Source organism: Macaca thibetana, unplaced genomic scaffold (assembly GCF_024542745.1).
Source record: "Macaca thibetana thibetana isolate TM-01 unplaced genomic scaffold, ASM2454274v1 unplaced_scaffolds262, whole genome shotgun sequence".
Lineage (NCBI taxonomy): Eukaryota > Metazoa > Chordata > Mammalia > Primates > Cercopithecidae > Macaca > Macaca thibetana.
Window position 1 is genome coordinate 13,935 of NW_026089051.1, and position 20,601 is coordinate 34,535.

At 33.2% G+C, this 20,601-nt stretch overlaps 1 protein-coding gene across 2 annotated transcripts in view; it reads left to right on the forward strand.

Annotated features, from left to right (window-relative positions):
* LOC126947416 (ankyrin repeat domain-containing protein 30B-like) overlaps nucleotides 1–20,288 on the forward strand; it is a 34,164-nt gene extending 13,876 nt beyond the window's left edge. For both annotated transcript variants that reach the window (XM_050778072.1, XM_050778071.1), the window contains 9 exons: nucleotides 204–234; nucleotides 3,020–3,092; nucleotides 9,355–9,433; nucleotides 9,759–9,820; nucleotides 12,751–12,841; nucleotides 14,746–14,807; nucleotides 17,114–17,204; nucleotides 19,376–19,404; nucleotides 19,503–20,288. In XM_050778072.1, the coding sequence (XP_050634029.1) occupies nucleotides 204–234; nucleotides 3,020–3,092; nucleotides 9,355–9,433; nucleotides 9,759–9,820; nucleotides 12,751–12,841; nucleotides 14,746–14,807; nucleotides 17,114–17,204; nucleotides 19,376–19,404; nucleotides 19,503–19,595 (611 nt within the window). In that variant the 3' untranslated portion in view covers nucleotides 19,596–20,288. The remainder of the gene's footprint in view (nucleotides 1–203; nucleotides 235–3,019; nucleotides 3,093–9,354; nucleotides 9,434–9,758; nucleotides 9,821–12,750; nucleotides 12,842–14,745; nucleotides 14,808–17,113; nucleotides 17,205–19,375; nucleotides 19,405–19,502) is intronic.
* Nucleotides 20,289–20,601: the final 313 nt, after the last annotated feature.

The following is a 20,601-nucleotide window of genomic DNA, read 5'->3' on the forward strand; positions in this document are numbered from 1 at the left end:
ATTCTTTTAAATTAAGTTAAAGTATCATGATGTCTCCCAGGCTACTTTCAGACTCCTGGGCTCCTCCGGTGATCCTCCTGCCTCACCTTCCCAAGTAGCTGGGATTACAGGCATGTGCCATCATGCCCTCTTATGTTTTTAATATTCTGTATTTTCTATCTATATTTGTTGATTTAATGTATTTTACTTTTTCTCTTTAATAGTGCATGTGAGTTCTGTAGAGTCTATATTCAGGTAAGACTTTATGGTTTTTTAAAACGTATATTTTAACTCAGAACATATAGAGGAAAGAAATCACTATCTGTTGAGTATTCTACTCTGGGCTAGACAACATATTATGTGCTTAATATTTATCATCTCACATAGTCATCACACAGCTTTGTAAAACATCTGTGCTACTATCACCTACTTTGTAGTAGTCAGTCAAATGTGGTTCAGAGAGGTTGATTAATTGGTCTATGATTTCATAGCTAAAAAGTAACTGACCCTTGAGTTTGCCATCAGCCTACCTTGCTCCCAAATCCCTTCTCTTGCCCCTCAGCACAGATTGATGGATACCTGTGCATCATTAGGATCAAGGTCCAGGTTCAGATGGGATGAATTCACAAAGTCACATTTTGTCATATGTTAACTCTTTTTAGAGATTTCCCTTAGAACACTGGTTAATCCAAGACTTTGTTCTAACATGTTTAAGAGTTAAAGAGGTATACCAGTACCTTGTTTTTATCATCAAAGTTTTTAGAGCAGATCTGACTTAGCTGTGGTGACAAGACATAGGTTTTTGTTTCATAAGCAAGACCAGGTAAGTCCTATAGATGAATTATTTTACTCTTATTGGAGAATATCTACGTAGAAATATGTTAATCATATTTAGAGGCTATTTCTTATAGATTTCTCAGTTTACTGACTTCCCAGCTTAGTTTTTCTTCAAAGCAGTACCCTGCCTAGTTGCATGAACTCTTCTTTTTTTTTTTGCTAGAGTCTTTTTTTCTTCTTCCATGACTTTTCTATGATCTTTTCCTAATTACTTTCTTCTCTGCTTTCCTTGGTGTTCTTTTCTTCTATTATTTTATTGCTTTCTACCAGCCCCATTTTTCTATAGGTAAAATTAAAAGTACATGAAATTTTAGGATTTTAAGGACTCTTGGAGACTAATCAAAATACTTTCATATTTCAACCTGTATTTAATATCCTGGAAAAATGGTTGTTCAGATGGAGAGTCTGAAACTCAAAGTGACCTATTTAAATATAGGAGGTAACAAGTAATATTTAAACTCATTTCAAAGCCCATTACTCTTGTTTTTATATCACCATGTAAGTGAGTGTTTGAATAATAGAAAGGAAGAGGAAATGGGTCTAATTAAACAAATTGAAAAGGATAAGAATGGAATTAGCTGGAGAACCCAGTGGAAGTAGGTAACAAGGGAATTAGCAGGGAAAGGCCAAGTCTGAAGAGAAATAATCCCAGGATTGGTAGGAGTAAGGGTTTTACCAAAGAGATCAGAATGTTGGATCTTATGACAAGTTTGATGAAGATAAATTAGAACAAACACAGTAGATATTGGGAGTTATCTAGAAAGGCATATTAAATATGGTACAAAAGAAGTCCTGAATAGGTCACTGCTTTTTTGCTTGTTTAATTGGAGGAATGGACAAACTTCAAGATTTCTGTTGAAAGGGTAAAAAAAAAAAAAAAAAAAAAAAAAAAGTCTCTACAATCAGATAGAAATGTGCTATTCTGTTCTTTCACCCCAAATCTCACTGGAGAGGCTTAGAGCCCCTTGAATGCTAGGAGATTGAAGGTTGCTGAATTACACAGATCTGTGGCCCAGGGCAAGTGTCCCCTCCCCTTTGCCTCTTTTTCCAAGCCTCTAATGTCCTACCCATGTACATGTAAAGCAGGGGTAAGATTGGCTGGCAAATAAGTCAGGGAGCTTCAATTGGGTTTTTGGTAACATGCTTATGGGGGAGGTGAATGACTGACTGAGACTCCATTTAGTTGTTTTCCAGGAACAGGTAAATACAGAGCTCTTGGCTGGTCATTGAATTTATCTTTTCAGTAATCTGTGCTTTGATGAGCTGAATATTTAAAGGTTGGAGACTGCCATGAAGCCCTGCAGAAGAAAGATGTGGAAGTGAGAGACACTTTCACTATATATAGTGGCTCCCACTTCCAGATCTTTCTCTCTGTGTATATATGGTACTTAGAGAAATCCAATTATCAGGACTCAGTTTTTCTAGCAGACTCTCTCCTTGGGAATAAGTACAAAGATTTTTAAGGTTTTGCTAGTTGATGTAGCCCTGAACAGGGAAGGACAAGTATAAAATAAGTAGTTAGATTTTATTATTTTTACAGTTTCACTTTTTGTTGAGAAAAATATTTCTAATAAGAAATATACATTTGTGATTTGACATTTGTAGGTTCAGCTTTTCAACATTTCAAATATTTCAGGGCACCCTCTGTAGTGTTTTAGGGTGAAGGGAAGCAACAGGGCTTCTTAAGTGGTTTTTTTGCTGAGAAACAAAGAATGTCATTTTCCTGTGACACAGATTAGTCTTTGAATCAGAGATAGATAATGGAAAAGGGATACGGTAACTGTGTCTTTCTTCCTCATTTTAGGTTATCAAGTTTGTTCCGGTTTAGATATCAAAAGTTATGTCAGTTATTAAGTAGATTTCTAGTTCATCATTGAGGACAGTTTGTGAGGACAAATTATATTCAGGGTATGCCAATTATATTGGCTGTCACTATTTTTTATGAAGCTAAGAGTGAGTGTTCATTGAATGTTATAGGTTGGGGAGGAAGAGTCAAAAATATGTAACTAAGATATTTTTTAAAAACAGAGGGCATATTTTAATTTTACCAAGAAACATGATTTAATATACAGAGGACTGATCTTTTCCCAGATTTTGCTTTTTGTTTTCATTTTTTAAAGTGAGCACCAAGATATGTACTAGCAGATTTTATTTTTAAAATATGTGAATTTGCTCATTTATGTTACATCTTTTTTCTCTAAAGTCATTTTGGCAAACAGACTATTGAAAATTCACAGTCTACAAAACTTGAGGAAGACTTTAATCTTGCTACCAAGGTAAAATGGTCTTTTGTGAAGTTGATTTTCTCAGTTGGAATCTAGTTCTGTATAGTATTTACTTTTCATGTTTTGCAGTGCTGTAAGTATCATTATTTCATGTTGGCAATATAAAGTTGGTCAGATAAGAACATTTTATATAAAATATGAGTAGTTGATTTAAACTTTTTTTTTACTTTAGTAAATAACAAATGTTTGGTAAATACTTTGAGGTTGTGAGGGCCCAAAAAAGGAATGGGCTGGAGAATATATAGTGACAGGAACATTATATTAGAAAAAACTTTTCCACAGTAAAGAATATATAAAATCTGGTAAATTTTTATTTGGATAAGTGTACTTACTGTGAGTTTTAAAATTATCCTATTGTAACTTAAAAAAAAAAACCTCATGCTTAAATTTGTCTTTAATGGATCACGTTACTTATTATAGTAATCAAGGAATCTCTCTGATACTGTTCAGTTCCAAAACTGTGCCACATAGCATATAGGTTTTTTTGCACTTATTATTTTGATATTACGTAGTTTATAGGAGAGAGCTTTGTCTCAGTTTCTCTTCTTGGTTCTTTAAATACACCAAAATAATATTAGAAGTTGTGAAAATTTATTTGGGCATGGTGGTGCATGCCTGTAGTTCCAGCTACCAAGGAGGCTGATGCAGGAGGATTGCTTGAGCCCAAGAGTTTGAGACCAGTGTGGGCAACATAATGAGACCTTATCTCTAATTTAAAAAATAATAGTAGAAATTTAGAAATGTAAATTCTCTTTCTCAGAATCTGTATTATTAAGGGATGCCAGTGTGTTTTCTAAGTTACTTAATTAAAAGTATACTTTAAAGTCTTCATCTAAATGAAGAACGCAGGTTTTACCCCAATTAAACAACCAGTTCTGGAATTAGAGACTCTTAATAAGCATATGGCAAGATTTTAATTTCAGAATTTTTAAATTGCAGTTTTTAAACATATTGTTCTAGGATCTATGATCACATTTGAAAATTTTAAATTTCAGAAGATTTTGTATTTAGTTGTTTACATAATTGTTTTGAAGCTCTTGCATCACTATGAGATACCGCAAGTTAGAAAACATACTTGCGTGCATCCTTGTGTACCCAGAATACAGTCTTGCCTATAAAAAGCATTTTAAGAGGTTTTCAATGTGAATAAATAAGCAGACAAATGAATTTTTATGTTATGGAATGTTACAAGTAAGATAATATGCATAATATATCTTAAAATTAAATCTAATTCATTTCTAAAATATGGTTTAAATTTATATTGTCTTTTAATATTTAGAATGCATAAATTCATGTAAGTTATCTTGAGAAAATATGTCTTAAATAAGACAATCAGTGACATGTAGTAAATAAGAAAGAAGGTTACGCTGTATTTTCCAGTATCTTCCAAGTGGAGTTTAGATTAAAAAAAAAAAATTAATGAATTTAGTCTCAACTCATGCTCTTTTTTTTTTTTTTGAAACGGGGTCTCCCTCTGTCATGCAGGCTAGAGTGCAGTGGCACGATCTCGGCTCACTTCCTCCTCCACCTTCCAGGTTCGAGCAGTTCTCCTGCCTTAGCCTCCTGTGTAGCTGGTACTACAGGCACGTGCCACCACGCCCACTTTATTTTTGTAATTTTAGTAGAGACAGGATTTTACCCTGTTGACCAGGATGGTCTCAATCTCTTGACCTCATGATTTGTCCTCCTGGGCCTCCCAAAGTGCTGGGATTACAGCGTGAGCCACTGAGCCCGGCCGAAAGTCATGTTCTATTAAACATATATTTTTAAGGAATACGTTACTCTAAAATTCTTATTACCAATACTTTCTTCAGGTGAAAAGTTTATGAAACATTCCTTTTTAAATTTTTTCTCTCTCTGTAGTAAGAAAATTCTCGCTTTTAGGTATTGGCTGACGACCATGTTTAACTAATTTGGTGTCTTCTTATATAATAATAAAATTTAAATCTTTATTACACAGGTATTAACAAAATAACTAATTATAGTGTAAATACTGATCGGCATTATAGGAATATGTTATGAACAAAAGTCTGTATTTTATGTATTTCATCACATGTCTTATAGTAGTTGTTTTTCATTTTCTTTCATGACTGAAGCTATACTTGATTGGTAAGGTCTCTTGTTTGTTTCTCCCTCTTTCACCTTTTTAAAAATGATTTACCCCAGACTTTTTTTCTCACAGAATACATTTTTTCAGTGTCTGCTTTTGAGAGGGCATCACTGTCTCCATTGTCAGCATATTTATTTACAGGTTTCTATTTAGTTGCTATACAGGATTTTCATTAATCAATCATTGCCTTCCCCATGATTTACTCTTTCTTTCTCTGTTTCTTGGAAGAAGCAGAATTTATACAATTATTTATACTTAGCTTTTTGCCACACAGAATAGAAACAACCCATACCATTTCAATGCAAACCCAGTTAAATAAGGTACTATTAAAAACTAAAGTCTCACATTTTTCCACACAAGAGGTAATTAATACAACTGTGAAGAGATATTCCAAAATATAACATGTAATTTAACTTTTTAAATTTTAATTATTTCTATAATATTATAAACTTTGTAAGGGTAAATTTTTGTCCTAGGTTATTTTGGTTAAAAAAATAATCTAGGGGCCGAGTGCGGTGGCTGACGCCTGTAATCCTAGGACTTGGGAAGCCCAGGTGGGTAGATCACGAGGTCAGGAGATCGAGACCATCCTGGCTAACATGGTGAAACCCCGTCTCTACTAAAAATACAAAAAATTAACCAGGTGTGGTGGCGGGCGCCTGTAGTCCCAGCTACTCAGGAGGCTGAGGCAGGAGAATGGCGTGAGTCCGGGAGGCGGAGCTTGCAGTGAGCAGAGATTGCACCACTCTAGCCTGGGAGACAGAACGAGACTCCATCTCAAAAAAAAAAAAAAAAAAAAAAAAAAAAAAAAAAGAAAAAGAAAGAAAAAGAAAAAAGAACAATAATAATCTAATGGATACCATCATATTTCTATAATAATAAATTATATGAAGGGGTGAAATGAAATAATTCATTCATTGATGGATACCACCATATTTCTATAATAATAAATTACATGAACGGGGTGAAATGAAATAATTCATTGAAGAAGGGTAAGATAAACATAGAGACTCCATGAGAGAGTCAAGATGACACAGATTATTATTAAAAAAAGAACAAAAAAGTTGTTTAAATGAGAGCAGGAACGCTCTAGAATAAAAGATATTATATAAATGATTTAAAATAAAAAATTAGAAAACATAGCCAGGTAATAAATTACGGCTCAGGTGTTTTTGAGTGACTTGTAGCTGATTTTAATAAAAGGCTGAAAGAAAATATAAGAAAAACTATAGGTAAGAGCAATTTATTGTACTCTTTAAAATACCTAGTAGAGAATAATTTGAATGTTTCTAATATATAGGAAAGATAAATACTTATGGTGATTAATATCTCAATTATTCTGTTTTGATTATGTGAATGTATTAAGTGATAATATGTACCCCCAAAACATGTACATTTATACTGTGTCAACAAAAAATTTATAAATGGCCGGGCGCGGTGGCTCACACCTGTAATCCCAGCACTTTGGGAGGCCAAGGCAGGCAGATAATGAGGTCAGGAGATCGAGACCATCCTGGCTAACATGGTGAAACCCTGTCTCCACTAAAAAATAGAAAAAAATTAGCCGGGCGTGGTGGCGGGCACCTGTAGTCTCAGCTACTCGGGAGGTTGAGGCAGGAGAATGGCATGAACCCGGGCGGTGGAGCTTGCAGTAAGCCAAGATTGCACCACTGCACTCCAGCCTGGGCAACAGAGCCAGACTCTGTCTCAAAAAAAAAAAAAAAAAAAAAAAATTATAAACAAGGAACGAAAATTTAATTCTCACTTCTTTTATTAACTTTACGTTTTATATTTAATTTAGTCATATTAATGTAGAATGCAAAGTGAAATCTGTTTTAGGCCTTGTCAGCCTTATTGTGAATTATCAATTTTTGACTCTTTGGTTTCTGGTTTAAGATTTCTAATTTAATGTTTGACATATTCTTAGGTTATTTAACTAATTTATCTTACTCTTTGATGTAACCGTGGTAGCTGTTTTGAATATTTTTGATAATAGAGTATAAATAAATAAGCATTTTATTTAAGCTTGTTATTAAAATTACATTTTCTGATCATATGAACAATGTTCTTATTCTGTGTCTCTTAAATTTTTAATCACTTTTTTAAAATCACTTTTAAGCTAGAACACTCTCAAAGAAATAAATGTAGAAATTATTAATCTCTAAAAATATTCTGATATCTTTTGTTCATAGTATGTATGTAGTGGTATTATATACACACAACAAATGAATGTATTCAATATTTGTGGATTTTTTAAAAGTAAAGTGCCTATTATCATAGAATCATATGTGAGGGAAGATTGTTAACAGAGTATACAAACTTAACATCGGAAGAATTGTTTTTACTCTTAAAATATCTCTTGCAATGGGGATATTTTATATTATTTCCAGGAAGCCTTATTAACTTTAGTCTTCATAATTATCAAACCTTGCACATACATTTGTTTATTTCTAAAACTCAGGAATCCTGTTGATTTGAATTTTTTAGTTTCTTTCTTCACTTCTCCTGTGAATACTGAATTCTGCTTGACAATCATAGATATACATAAAAACTATTAAATCTTGAACTTGAATAATTATTGCTTAATTTTCTTTATGTGAGATCTTTTCTCCAATTTTAAACTACCATCCTATATGGTATAAGTAGGCAATTTGAGCTAGTATTATATTGTTTACAGGAACATAAGAAAAGCATGTGAATTTTAAAGCAGGGTTTCACATTTCTATCTCACTTTATAGTAGTACTTAAAAATGCCTCGTAATTCTATGGGTAAGCATTTCTCTTCTAAAATTAAAAATTTCAAGGTTTTTATATAGGTCATTTTGCAGAATCTTGTTGTAGATTTAAATGTTTTCATTCAATTCAAAGATGCATATTGCAATAATATTTCAGAAATAAATATTTACATATATAAATAAAATTATATTCTTGAAACAAATTTGGAAATATATGACTGAGAAACTTAATCCCACGTTTTTCTCTCTCCTTTAATTTCATTTTCAAAATTTCAACAGTCTGTGTAGATTTGTGTTGCTTAATTCTACCCATTTAGTCTATCTTATAAATATTTATTTCCTTATCACTATGTAATTTTCCTCATGTAGATTATCTACTCATACTCCAAATGTATTTATCCAGATCTTTCTTCCAAGCCCCTTGGATGCCTCAAATCTTAGAGGTCTCAAACTGAAAGCATCTTTTTTTTTTTATTCTTTTCCTGCCTCTTTTCTGACTCTTTGTAATCTACTCAGTCATCTGGTTTCCCCATCCTAGTAAATAACACCTAGGAAGTAGCCATGAAATGCTCAAGCACTTCAACCTCCATTTTAACCATCCCCCACATCCTGCACTTCAACCTTCCTCCAGGTCACCAAGCCAGTCACACACCAAAATTTGTATTATCTACCTTCTTATAATTTTCCATGTCTTATTACCGTAATTAACTCTCTACCTATAATTTTGAAGTACTCCTTTCTAGTTTTGCCCCATCTCCCCATGTTCATCTATCTTTACATCATGGGAAGGGTCACCTTTCTAAAATATATTTGTAATGATGTAACTCATCTGCATATTGAGCGGATACCCATTACCTGAAGGGTTAAGTACACATTCTAGCGTGACACATATCTTATATGGTTTGGCCCCATTTTCTCTCTTCAACTCATTTCCTCTGACTGTGTTCCAGTTTTACCATATCACTTTGGCACCCCTCAGTTGCCATGTTGTTTCATGCCTTATTATTTTGCACATGCTGTTGCACCTAGAGTCTTTGTATCCTGACTCTGCACTTTGCCTGTCCTTCCAAATATGGCCCCATTATGGCAGCATTTTCTGTGCTTTTCAGGTGAAACTGATTTTTCTCTCCTTTATGCCCTTATGTATTTTATTGACTTAAATTGTAGAACTGGTGAGTTATGTTTTTCTGTTCTTATTTGTTTTCACATGTCTCTACCATTTCTTGAATGTAAGCTAGAATTTATCTTCTGTGTGTATTTTCTGCTTCTACTAGGTTAGTGCCTGTGATTTGATAGATACAATGGATGTTTTTGTTTTGTTTTGTCTGACAAATTGAGTGAGTGAGTGAATAAATACAATTTTTTTCTGAAGATTTTTTTGTTGTTGCTTTTCGGTTTTTTGTAATAGGAGGGAGCAACAAAGACAGTAACTGGACAACAAGAAAATGATATTGGCATTATTGAACAAGCTCCACAAGATCAAAAAAGTAATGACGATTTTATTTTTTTATGCCAAAATAATAAAAGTGGTAATTTAGTGAATATCTCTGAAAATTTTTCTATGCTTAAATGCTATTATTTAGAAAACAATTTTGTAGACCAAATAACAATGTCTACTTAAAAAAATACTTTCTGCTGTCTTTTCTCATACTATCAATTCTTTTTTCTGAACCTGCTTCAATTTTGAATTTCTATTTTTGCTATTAACTCTTATTTTTGAAATATTCATAAATGGAAATAGATTTGTATATGTTTTTACACTTTACAGTAATAAATGTTCTCATATATGTGTCTGTGAATAACATTTTGTAGATAAGATGCCCACATCAGAATCAGGACAAAAAGAAGATATAAAATCACCTTCTGATTCTGAGGTATGTGTATTGTTGTTGATGTTATTTTAAAATTTAAGTAATGAGTAATCTTAAAACATAGAAAGATGATTTGACTTTATTTTCTCACCTCTGCATGTGTCTATATGAAATTATTTTCTGGCATTTATCAGAACGTACTTTTTAATCATGTGCCAAGTGGATAACAGTTGCATAGTGCAATTCTGCTGATTTGCAGTATTAATTTTGAAGCCAGTGTAGAATAGTGCAAAAGAAAATAAGGCTTAGAAGGCACCAGGAATCTATTCAAGTTCTGAAGTTAAATTTGTCTAAAAACTAAATAATTTATCTGCGTTCATTTATGGGCAAATGTATGATTCTATGTATATCTAGATATACAAAAGCTCTAACTGGATTCAGGGAGAAAGAGTTTAAACTGTAGTCTTAGTCTTGCTCAACTTGGAACTTGAAAAGATCATGCCTGGGACTTGAAAGTATTGGTATATTTTGATTATCCAGTATATATCTGAAAGAACATTTCAGGAATTGGATAAACATGAGAAATAGGACACCTGTAAAACTGTAATAACAACAATTTGGTTGAGTAGTATTTTAATAAGCAGGCATTCTTTTCACAAATAGAAACCTTTGAGTCCCTTTGTGGCAGCCATGTTTGCAGCCACATAAGTATCAAATAATAATGATGTATTCCAAAGTCACAGCTGTGGATGTGAAAGAGATAGGAATGGCCTTACCACTTAGAAGCAGCAGCTGCGTAGTGGTAACAACAATGAGTGGATGTCAAAAAATAAGTCTGTATTTTGGTTCTGTCACTTACTATCTATGGGAACTTGGAAAAAATCATTTAACCTAATCAAATACCAGTAACCTTGTTAATAAAAATAGTGCTCATATCTACCTCTTAGGTACATGTGATGAAATAATGTTGTAACAAATGTGAAAAGATTTTGTAAACTGGAAAGTCTGTATACGAATGTCAGATGAAATGATCAAAGTGGCATTTATGTGAGAGCAGTATTGTTAGCACAAGAACGGGGAGTAGGAACAGGCATGTGGATTTCTAATTTTGGGTAAGGGGATGGTAACTTTCAGCAGGCTACAACTGCAGATTTTCCATAGAAATATAGCAGTTTGGAAAGTTAGACTTTCCTGATGAGATTTTCAATGTTTTGACCTGGAGTAATTTCTTTCTGAGCACTAACTGTGTTAGGCAATGAGACTCTGAATATCCAAGATGAGGGATTATGCTGTAGTAGTAGGAAGAGAATAACAAATAGAAAAAACTTATAAGTCACTATAACTTTTTCTTAAAAACAAAACAGAGAATGTTTGGTTAGAGAAAATTGAAGAACTTTATAATTAGCATGGGTGTGGGAGTGGCAGTGGAATTCTGTGGTCAGAGTAGATCTTTCTGAGACTGCCATTTAATCTCCATCTCAAAGATGAGGCGTAGGCCATATGAAAGTCTAGGAGGAAGACATTCTAAACAGAGAGAACAGTGGACCGTATTTGTTCATCATTTTGTTCTTAACCTAGAATGACTAGGAAGTAGAAAGTGGGGTAACCACCAACATCATCATCATCCTCATTATTCTAAAGTGAAGAAAAATCTGCAAATATGTGTCTGGCACATGTTACACGTTTCACGAATACATGTTTTTGTTTTTCTCTTTTTATGAAGGCTTGCTCTACTTTTCTGAAGTTGTGTCTTAATCAATCACATACTTTATCTAATGACTTTGCTTTCATTTAAAAGTAACATAAATAAAAGTTTTCCTTCTGAATCTTTCCTTTTATTCAAGCAGTTCTTTATCAGCAAAAAACTTGTAAAAATTATTCTTATTATCTTAAGCCCTTGTTTTCCTAAATGAAACAATTTCTACAGAGTTCTATTCCTACTCTGTATGACATACTCTGAAAATTCTCTTCATGCCCTGCATAGTTTTTAACAAAAATTCTATATTTATGCATATGTCAAGTGTTTAATCATATTGTGTTCTGTTTGAAATGCCCTATTATTTTTGGTGAGGACTACAGAGTAAGGCAGATACTTTGAATTTAATTCCTTTTGTACACGAGTGAATTTTTTCTGAATATGTTTTATTTTCCATGCTCAGTAACCTAGTCAATAGCGACATGAAGATAAAAGATAAGTTTGATATACAGAGCACATTTGAGGTTTCCTCTTGAAATGTTTTGGTGTTCAATATGTGAACAGCTTTAAATCTAATTACCTTTAAAGTAAAAAAAAAATATGTTTTAAGAAATTTTTTTTTTTTTTTTTTTGAGATGGAGTCTTGCTCTGTCACCAGGCTAGAGTGCAATGCCTGATCTCAGCTCACTGCAGCCTCTACCTCCTGGGTTCCAGCAATTCTCCTGCCTCAGCCTCCTGAGTAGCTGGGATTACAGGCACCTGCCACCATGCCCAGCTAATTTTTGTATTTTTAGTAGAGATGGGGTTTCACCCAATTGGCCAATATGGTCTCGATCTCTTGACCTCGTGATCCACCCGCCTTGGCCTCCCAAAGTGCTGTGATTACAGGTGTGAGCCATTGTGCCCAGTCCATAAAAAAGATTTTAAATAAAAGTATTGATGCTTGTCATTTTTATTATTTTAAAATTGAAAATATTTATTGATGTGGCTCACGCCGTAATCCCAGTGCTTTGGGAGGATGAGGCAGGCGGATCACTTGAGATCAGGAGTTCAAAACCAGCCTGGCCAACATGGTGAAACCCTGTCTATCCTAAAAATAGAACAAGTTAGCCAGGCGTGGTGGCTCATGCCTATAGTCCCAGTTACTTGGGAGGCTGAGGCAGGAGAATTGCTTGAACCTGGGAGACAGAGGTGGCAGTAGGCCAAGATCACACCAAAGAGCCACGCTGCAAGACTTCATCTCAAAAAAACAAAAAAATGAAATAAACAAATTATTTATTGATATTATCTTTAACAGATTATCTCTAAGAGTGCTGGACAGAATTATATGTGTTTACCTGGTGCTATATATCAAAATGATGTCGAAACAATAAATCACAAAATAGAAGGTAAGAACAATTTTTTTAATTTAAAACACCATTTGGCCAAATGTTTGTCTAAATGCATGAGGACTGATATACTCTGACAGCCAAAGAAAATTATTTTTTAAATGCATAGCATAGAAGAACAAAAGGAGTGAAACTTATATGTCTTCTCAGGTGTTAGCAACAGATTATATTGACAGTGCCAAAAAAAAAAAAAGAGCGGAATTATTAGTTTAAATCAATATACTGTAAGACCTGAGCAAAGGAGTAAAAGAGGAAATGAAGACAGAGGAAGACAGAGAATACATGGAGTACATGAGGCAACAAGAAGCAGGCTTATATAATGGCGGATGGTAAAATAAAATAATTCTTTAGAGAAAGATAGGTCATGGTTAGAAAGATTTGAAGAATATAAAGTGACCTTTCATTACCAAAATTTGCCAGGGAATTATAGCAAAATGTTGTCTCTCCTGTCTTTCTCACTGGTGGGGAAGCATTAGGGATGGAAGCACCTGACCATGGAGAGTTGTGTTTTATCTGCAATAGGTGAATATAAGCATATTTGCACAGCCATGCATGTATATAATTTGTCATATAGACTCGGTATAGATCAGAAGTTTTCAAACTGTAGAAAATCAGCTGAATACCTTGTTAACAATGCACGCTATGATTCAGCAGGCATGGGATTCTGGCATTTTTAAATAAGTTCTCAAGTGATGCTGATACTGGTGGTCCTTCAACCTCACTCTTAAGTAGCAAGGGAACAGCCTTTCCTTTGGAAAAATCTGGAAGAAGGGCAGTTGGATAGAAGGTCAAGACATAACAGGGTCAAGGGAAAGCATTATATTGCTTTTATTTCTGAGTATGTTTCTGGCCAGAGGGGAAAAAAGGTAAATAAATAGTAATTACAGATGTCAGATACTACCCCTAATCAAAGAGAAAGAAAGTGTTGGGAAAATTGATTTTAAAAGATGTTGAGTGGGAAGAATCAAGACCACAGATATAGACATTATTTTGGCTAAGGAAGAGGGATTGTGAGGCAGGAAACGGGGCAAGAAAGAAGATAGCTAGGCAACTTTAGAGTTTCTGAAAAGGAAATGTGAGTGAATTAACTTCAGATGCATTTAGAATATTTCTGTTATATATTCGTTTTCTGCCTCATGGCTCTCAGTACTCCTTGGACCTTGCATGGACCTTGATTTAATTCTATGAAATGTTGGAAATTTAGGTTACTTACAGCACTCATTTTTCCTATAAGTTTCTAATGTTTCTCCAAGGAGTCACAAGTTGATTCTGAAGATATTGTTGCATTGAGGAAATACTATCTCATTGTAATTAAAGTAGCTTTTAATTTATATGCAGTACAAGTTCTTTAAGCTTATTTATCTAAAACACATTCACATCAAATATATTGTCATGGCCTACTGAAATTTCAAAGGATTGGATGTATATTTTGCTAATATCAAAAAGTTAGTATCTTGAAGAATCTTACTTATTGATAAATAATCTTTTTTGAAGAACCGTGTAATAAAGATTGCTTAATCAAACTAAGTAATAATAAAAAATAAAAACTTAGAAATGACAGATGATAGGTAATTAAAATTATCTGAGTGAACAGCAAATATCTGACATAGTGGGTTTCATGGGAGAAGAGAATATGACTTCTTTTGTGAAGAAATAATTAATACAAATTAGTCAAACTTTTATTTTTCTTTTGCATTCTAATGAATATGAAGTTAATTTTTAGATTTTTAAGATTGCAGTTCTAACCAATTGACTATAGAAGTGGTGGTTATTATCCACCAAGAGAATATACAGGCTACAGAAGAAAGTCCACAGATTCATGAATGAAAATAGATTTGTATATGTTTAAAAAATTTATAATAAGAAGTGTTCTTATGAATGTGTCTGTGATTAACCTTTTATAGATCAGAGGTTCCCAACAGAATCCAAACAAGAGGAAGATAAAGAAAATGCTTGGGATTCTGGGGTATTGTATATTATTGATGTTATTATTCTCTAAAAATGTTAATATTGAGTGATGTGAAAATACAAAATCAGAGGCTTTGACTTGGTTTTCTTACCACTGCATATGCTCAGAAGAAATTCTGGTATTTCTAAAAACACACTTGGCTGGGCACTGTAATTCATGCCTGTAATGCCAGCACTTTGGGAGGCCCAAGGTGGGAGGATCACCTGAGTTTGGGAGTTCGAGACTAGCCTGGTAAATATGGTGAAATCCTGTCTCTACTAAAAATACAAAATTAGTTGGACACGGTGGCACATACCTGTAATCCCAGCTACTTGGGAAGGTGAGGCAGGAGAATTACTTGAACCCGGGAGGAGGAGGTTGCAGTGAGTTGAGATTGTACCATCACACTCCAGCCTGGGTGACAGAGTGAGACTCTGTCTCCAAAAAAAAAAAAAAAAATACTTAAAAAAAAATCTATGTGCTAAGTAGATTACTGCTTGATAGTGAAATTCTACTAATTTTCAGAATTAGTTTTAGACACGAGTTTAGTATAGTATAAAAAATAAAGCTTAGAATTCACCAGTAATTCACATGAGTTCGAGGGAAAGTTTGGCTGAAAACTAAAGAATTACTCTGAATCCACCTTTGGGCAAATATATGATTTGGTGGTATATCTAGATGTAAAAAAGTTCTAATTAGATTAATAGAAAAATAGTTTAAGCTGCGGTTTTGTACAACTTGAAACATGAAAAGATAATGCTTTGGATTTGAAATAATTGACATATGTATATTGTCCAGTAGAGATCTGAAGGAACATTTTAGGAGAAAATAATGCATAAAGAATAGGAAACCAGTGGGACTGTAATAACAACAATTTGTTTGAGTAGTGTTTTAAAAAGTAGAAATTATTTTTACAAATAGAACTCTTTGAGTCCATCTGTGGTAGCCATGCTTATAGCAACATAAGTACCAAATAATAATGATGTAGTCCAAGGTCACAACTGTGGAAAGACACAGGAAGTGACTGACCTCTTAGATCCAAGCCCCTGCTGCACAGTGGTAACAGAAATGAGATGTCAGTAGACAAGTCGACTTTATCTAATTTGTCCATAGACAAAAAAAAAAAAAAAAAGACTTTCTAATACTTGTCTGCTTTCATTTAAACATAACATAATATAAGTTTTCCTTAGTACTTTTTCATTTTATTCAAGTACTTTTTCTGTCAGCATTTTATCAAAAACATTTTGATTATTTTAAGCCCCTGTTTACCTAAATAAAGCAGCTTCTACAATGTTCTGAGTATACTTTATATGACTTATTCTTAACATTCTCTTCATACCATGCATCATTTTTAACACTAAATAATTCTATAATCATGAATATTTTCGATGTTTAATGCAGTATGTATGTGCGGCAGCCCTCCTTTCCAGGGAACACCAGCTGCAGGGAGTCTGTCCCTTGCAGACCTCTGACCCGGCGACAGATGAATAAAGTACATTGACACACAGATATTCTGCTCTGTCAGTCCAGCTGAGAGTGTCCAAGTGGCTTATAGACTCCCTGCTGAGTTCTGTAAACAGTTGCCACTATGGCCCTGATCAGCTAGTCAGACTCACAATTATTCAGTAAGATTAATTAACAAAAGCTTGAGTCAACACCATTAGAGGGTAATTGACATTGTGGACTTCCCGAGTAAAAAGCCCTTAAGCACCTGTGGTACATCAAAGGTTAGTCTTAAGATTATATGAGTAAATTAGCTAGCTAGGTAAACTACTCTGCCTTCCTTTATGACTACTTTAATTTGTTTAACTAAAGGTGAAGATCAGGTTGCCTTCAACCATATCTATTACCAAAATTGTGCAAACTTCTCAGTCTTCCAAGCAGCTTTGTGTCTATCTCTATAACTATCTCTAATATTTTTCCCACCAGCCTGATTGAATTCCAACTTGTGTTATGGCAGGTAGCAAGTGTATTATATTTTGTTTGATGTGCCTTCTTGATTTTTGGTGAGGAAGATAAAGTAAGATATTTTTAAGTGAGTTGCTTCTTGAAATATGCAGATAAGTGTATATTTTTGTCAATATTATTTATTTTTTCATGCTCAGTAACTGAGTCAATAGCTGCATGAAGATAACTGGTAAGTTTTGATCTAGATAGCATATGTGAGGTTTTCTATCAAAATGTTGTGATTTTCAATATGTGCCTATCCTTAAATCAAATTGCCTTTGAAGCCAGAAATTGAGTTTAAAAATATTTTAATTAGGAAATTTTATGCCTCTTTTGATTTTAAAATTGAAATTATCTATTGATACTACTTTTAACAGAGTCTCTTTGAGAGTTCTACAAAGATTCAAGTGTGTACACCTGAGTCTATTTATCAAAGTGTAACGAAGCATATAAATAGAGAAGTAGAAGGTAAGAACCATTTTTATTTGAAAAGTCTTTTAACCATATGTTTGTCTAAATGCATGAAGACTGATATACTCTAATAGCCAAATAAAATTACCCACTAAATACATAACATTGAAAAGAGAGGAATAAAATGGTAAGTTACATTTTATTCCTTGTATAAGTTGGCAACAGGATATATAGAGAGTAAAAAAAAAAAAAAAAAAAGAAACCAAATTATTTGAATCCAAAATACTCTAAGACATGAGGAGAGTCAGGAAATAAGTAAGAGAAAAGGAGTAAAAAAGGGAATGAAGACTAAGGAAGACAGAGAGAGTATAGGGAGTTCATGAAGGAAGAAGAAGCAGGTTTATTAAATGGAGATGGGAAAATATATATATATATATTTAGAAAAGATAGACAATGCGTAGAAAGATGGTAAGAATATAAAATGATCTTCCAGTCCCAAAACTTGTCAGAAAATTATAGTTAAAGTTTTCTCACTTTTCCTGTCTTTCTCACTACTGGGAAGGCATTAGGGATGGAATTATCTGAGCATGCAGAATTGTGTTTTATTTGCAATAGGTGAGTATTAACAAATATGCATAGGTGTGCATCTATATAATTTGTCATATATACTCAGTATAGACCAAAAGTTATGAAACATTAGAAAATCAGCTGAATACCTTATTAATACACAGTATCATTCAGCACAATTGAGTTTCTATTAGTAAGTTCTCAGGCGATGCTGATACCAGTGGTACTTGGAGCTCGCTCTCAGAAGCAAGGGGAGAGGCCATTTATGGGGAAAATGTGGAAGAAGAGCAACTGAATAAATGGTCAAGACATAACAGGGTCAAGAGAAAGCATTATATTCCTTTTGTTTCTGAGTATGCTTTTAGCCAGAGAAGAAGAAGAAAAAGATAAAAAAGCAGAAACTGTAAATTTAAGATACTCTCACTAAACAAGGAGAAAGGAAGTGATGGAAAAAGAAATTTGAAACAGTGTTGGATGGAAAGAATTCTACAGAGTTAGAGGGTTTTGTTTATTTTTTATTTTTATTTTATTTTTTTAATAGAGGCATTCTAGGCAGATAACAGGGGACAAACAAGAAAGAAGGTAGGCAGGTTTTGTCCTCTGAGAAGGACAGTTGAGTGAACTCTCTTCAGATGCATTTAGATTATTTGCACTCCCGAAAGTAGTTTGTGGGCACTCCAGAGACTACCAGAAGTGGGAGAACCACAGTGACTCATTAGGTTTCTCTGTTACAATCAGGCATGACAAATATATATTTTGTTGATGTTAGCTATTCAAATGAGATATATTTGAAACTAAGAACATTGACTTTATTTTTAAGAAAGTGTTGAATTGCCATTCCACAAAAATTTATTATAGACTAATGATACACCAAATCAGATGAATTGTAGGAACTAAAAATTACTGAATTTATATTTGAATAATAAGATTGCTTTTTAAAATAAATATTGTGGTGACTTAACAATATAAAAAGTTATTTGTGTTTAATACATCTATTGCAATTAATTTTTATATAAATATGTGAATATTGAAAGCTTATAAATTATTTCCATGATGAGTTTTATACATCTTGCATGAGTGGATCAAGAAGCATTCAGATGGATAAAATAGAGGATACAGAAATATAGGCATATGATTACACCATATGGTTATGGAAAACAATGAATATTTATATTTAGTATTATGACCTAAGTGTATATCCAAGCTGATCAATTCATAACACTTCACAGATGAGATGTCAATTCTACATTCAACTGAACTCTCATCATAACTATGTACCTTTCCAAAGATAGGCCCGTATTAAAGAACATGATGAATAGAATAATATAAATGATTCTAGTGTGTTTCGTTAAGTACCTGGTATGGCATTCCATGTTCAGCTTTGACATTTATTTTCTCATATCAATTCTTTTTACATGTGAAACACAATCTTGCTTTTGAAGTCTTAACTGCATGATCTGTGAAACCTATATTTATATTTTCTTCAGTGTATTCTTGTCATGTGTGTGTCCTAAATAAACCAAAAGAAAACTTCCCAAATCTAAAGTATTCATTCTCAAAGATGACCAAGAGGACTCAGTTAGATACTCTCACTGTTTTCATTTGTGGTTGGCTTTGTCATATTTACTTATGATTGATGATAAATCTCTTTCGCTTTTTAGAGCCTCCTGAGAAGTCATCTGCCTTCAAGGTATTTAGTTTTATAATTTCATTTTGAATGACTTCTTAACTATGTATTTTGTGAAGTATCCATTCTTGATTAATCATTGTTCTTCCAAACCCATTTAGCCTGCCACTGAAATACAAAACTCTTTTCCAAATGAAGCCTTCGAATGCAAGAAGGAACAACCTTTGACAGCAGGTAAATTTCAACTTATGTAAAGACGAATATTTCAATATTGGACATTTTGATAATAGTCTTTCTATCCCCAATGCTGTATTTTTTTCAACTTTGCTGAAAAAAATTTGATCTAGATAATGCCAATACTGGTATTTGTGTTTGAAAACCCAATCTTACAAGAACAGTAATTTACAATATTTTAAAAAAACATGTAGCCTTATTCTCAAGTGTTTCCACTTTTGTATCCTGAAACTGTAATGTTTTCTATTTTGAACTTCTGTATTTCTTAAAGATTCAAGGAGGTGAATTTTGAAAGTCTAATTTTTGTTTAGTTCTTTGAAGCTTGATTCAAATTCCACGGTTTACTTCGGGGATTGCATCTTTTATTAATATAACACTTGTTTTTTAACATTAATTACCTCATTTCCGGTGTTGTCACTTTGAGAATCCTAAGAAAATCGGTAACTCGGATTAGCGAACTCTGTGTGTTTGTGTGTATGTGTCTGCATGTGTGCCTGTGTGTGTCTGTTTATGTGTGTGGTACCTTTCCCTTGTAAAGATGAGGATAGTAATTAGTCATTTATTTGTGAATATTTGATAAACACACTCTTTTTCATGAAACTGTGATTCTGAAGCCTTTGGCTTTAGAGTCTTTGTATAGTACTACCGTTTATTGCCTAGAAGTAAGCAATATTCTAAACTATTTTAAAAACTATTCTTATGCATGTTTAAACATTTTACAACATGTGTGCAAGTTCATATTTAATATGTAAAATATTTTTCAACTTCTAAAGCATACATGGTTGTACAGTGTAATATTGTAATATTCAGCAATTCTTTTTTTATCTGCATTATAATTTTTAGAGACATCCATAAAGAGCACAGTTAAGTGTCTTTTTAAATATTAGGTTGTTTATGAAATTCCATTGTATGACTACACCATAGTTAATTGCACAATTTTGATGCTGATTAATAATAAATAAAAATGAAAGCATGCAGATTTCAGAGTCTTTAAGTTAGTTTTATCTGCTGATTTTTTAGTTATTA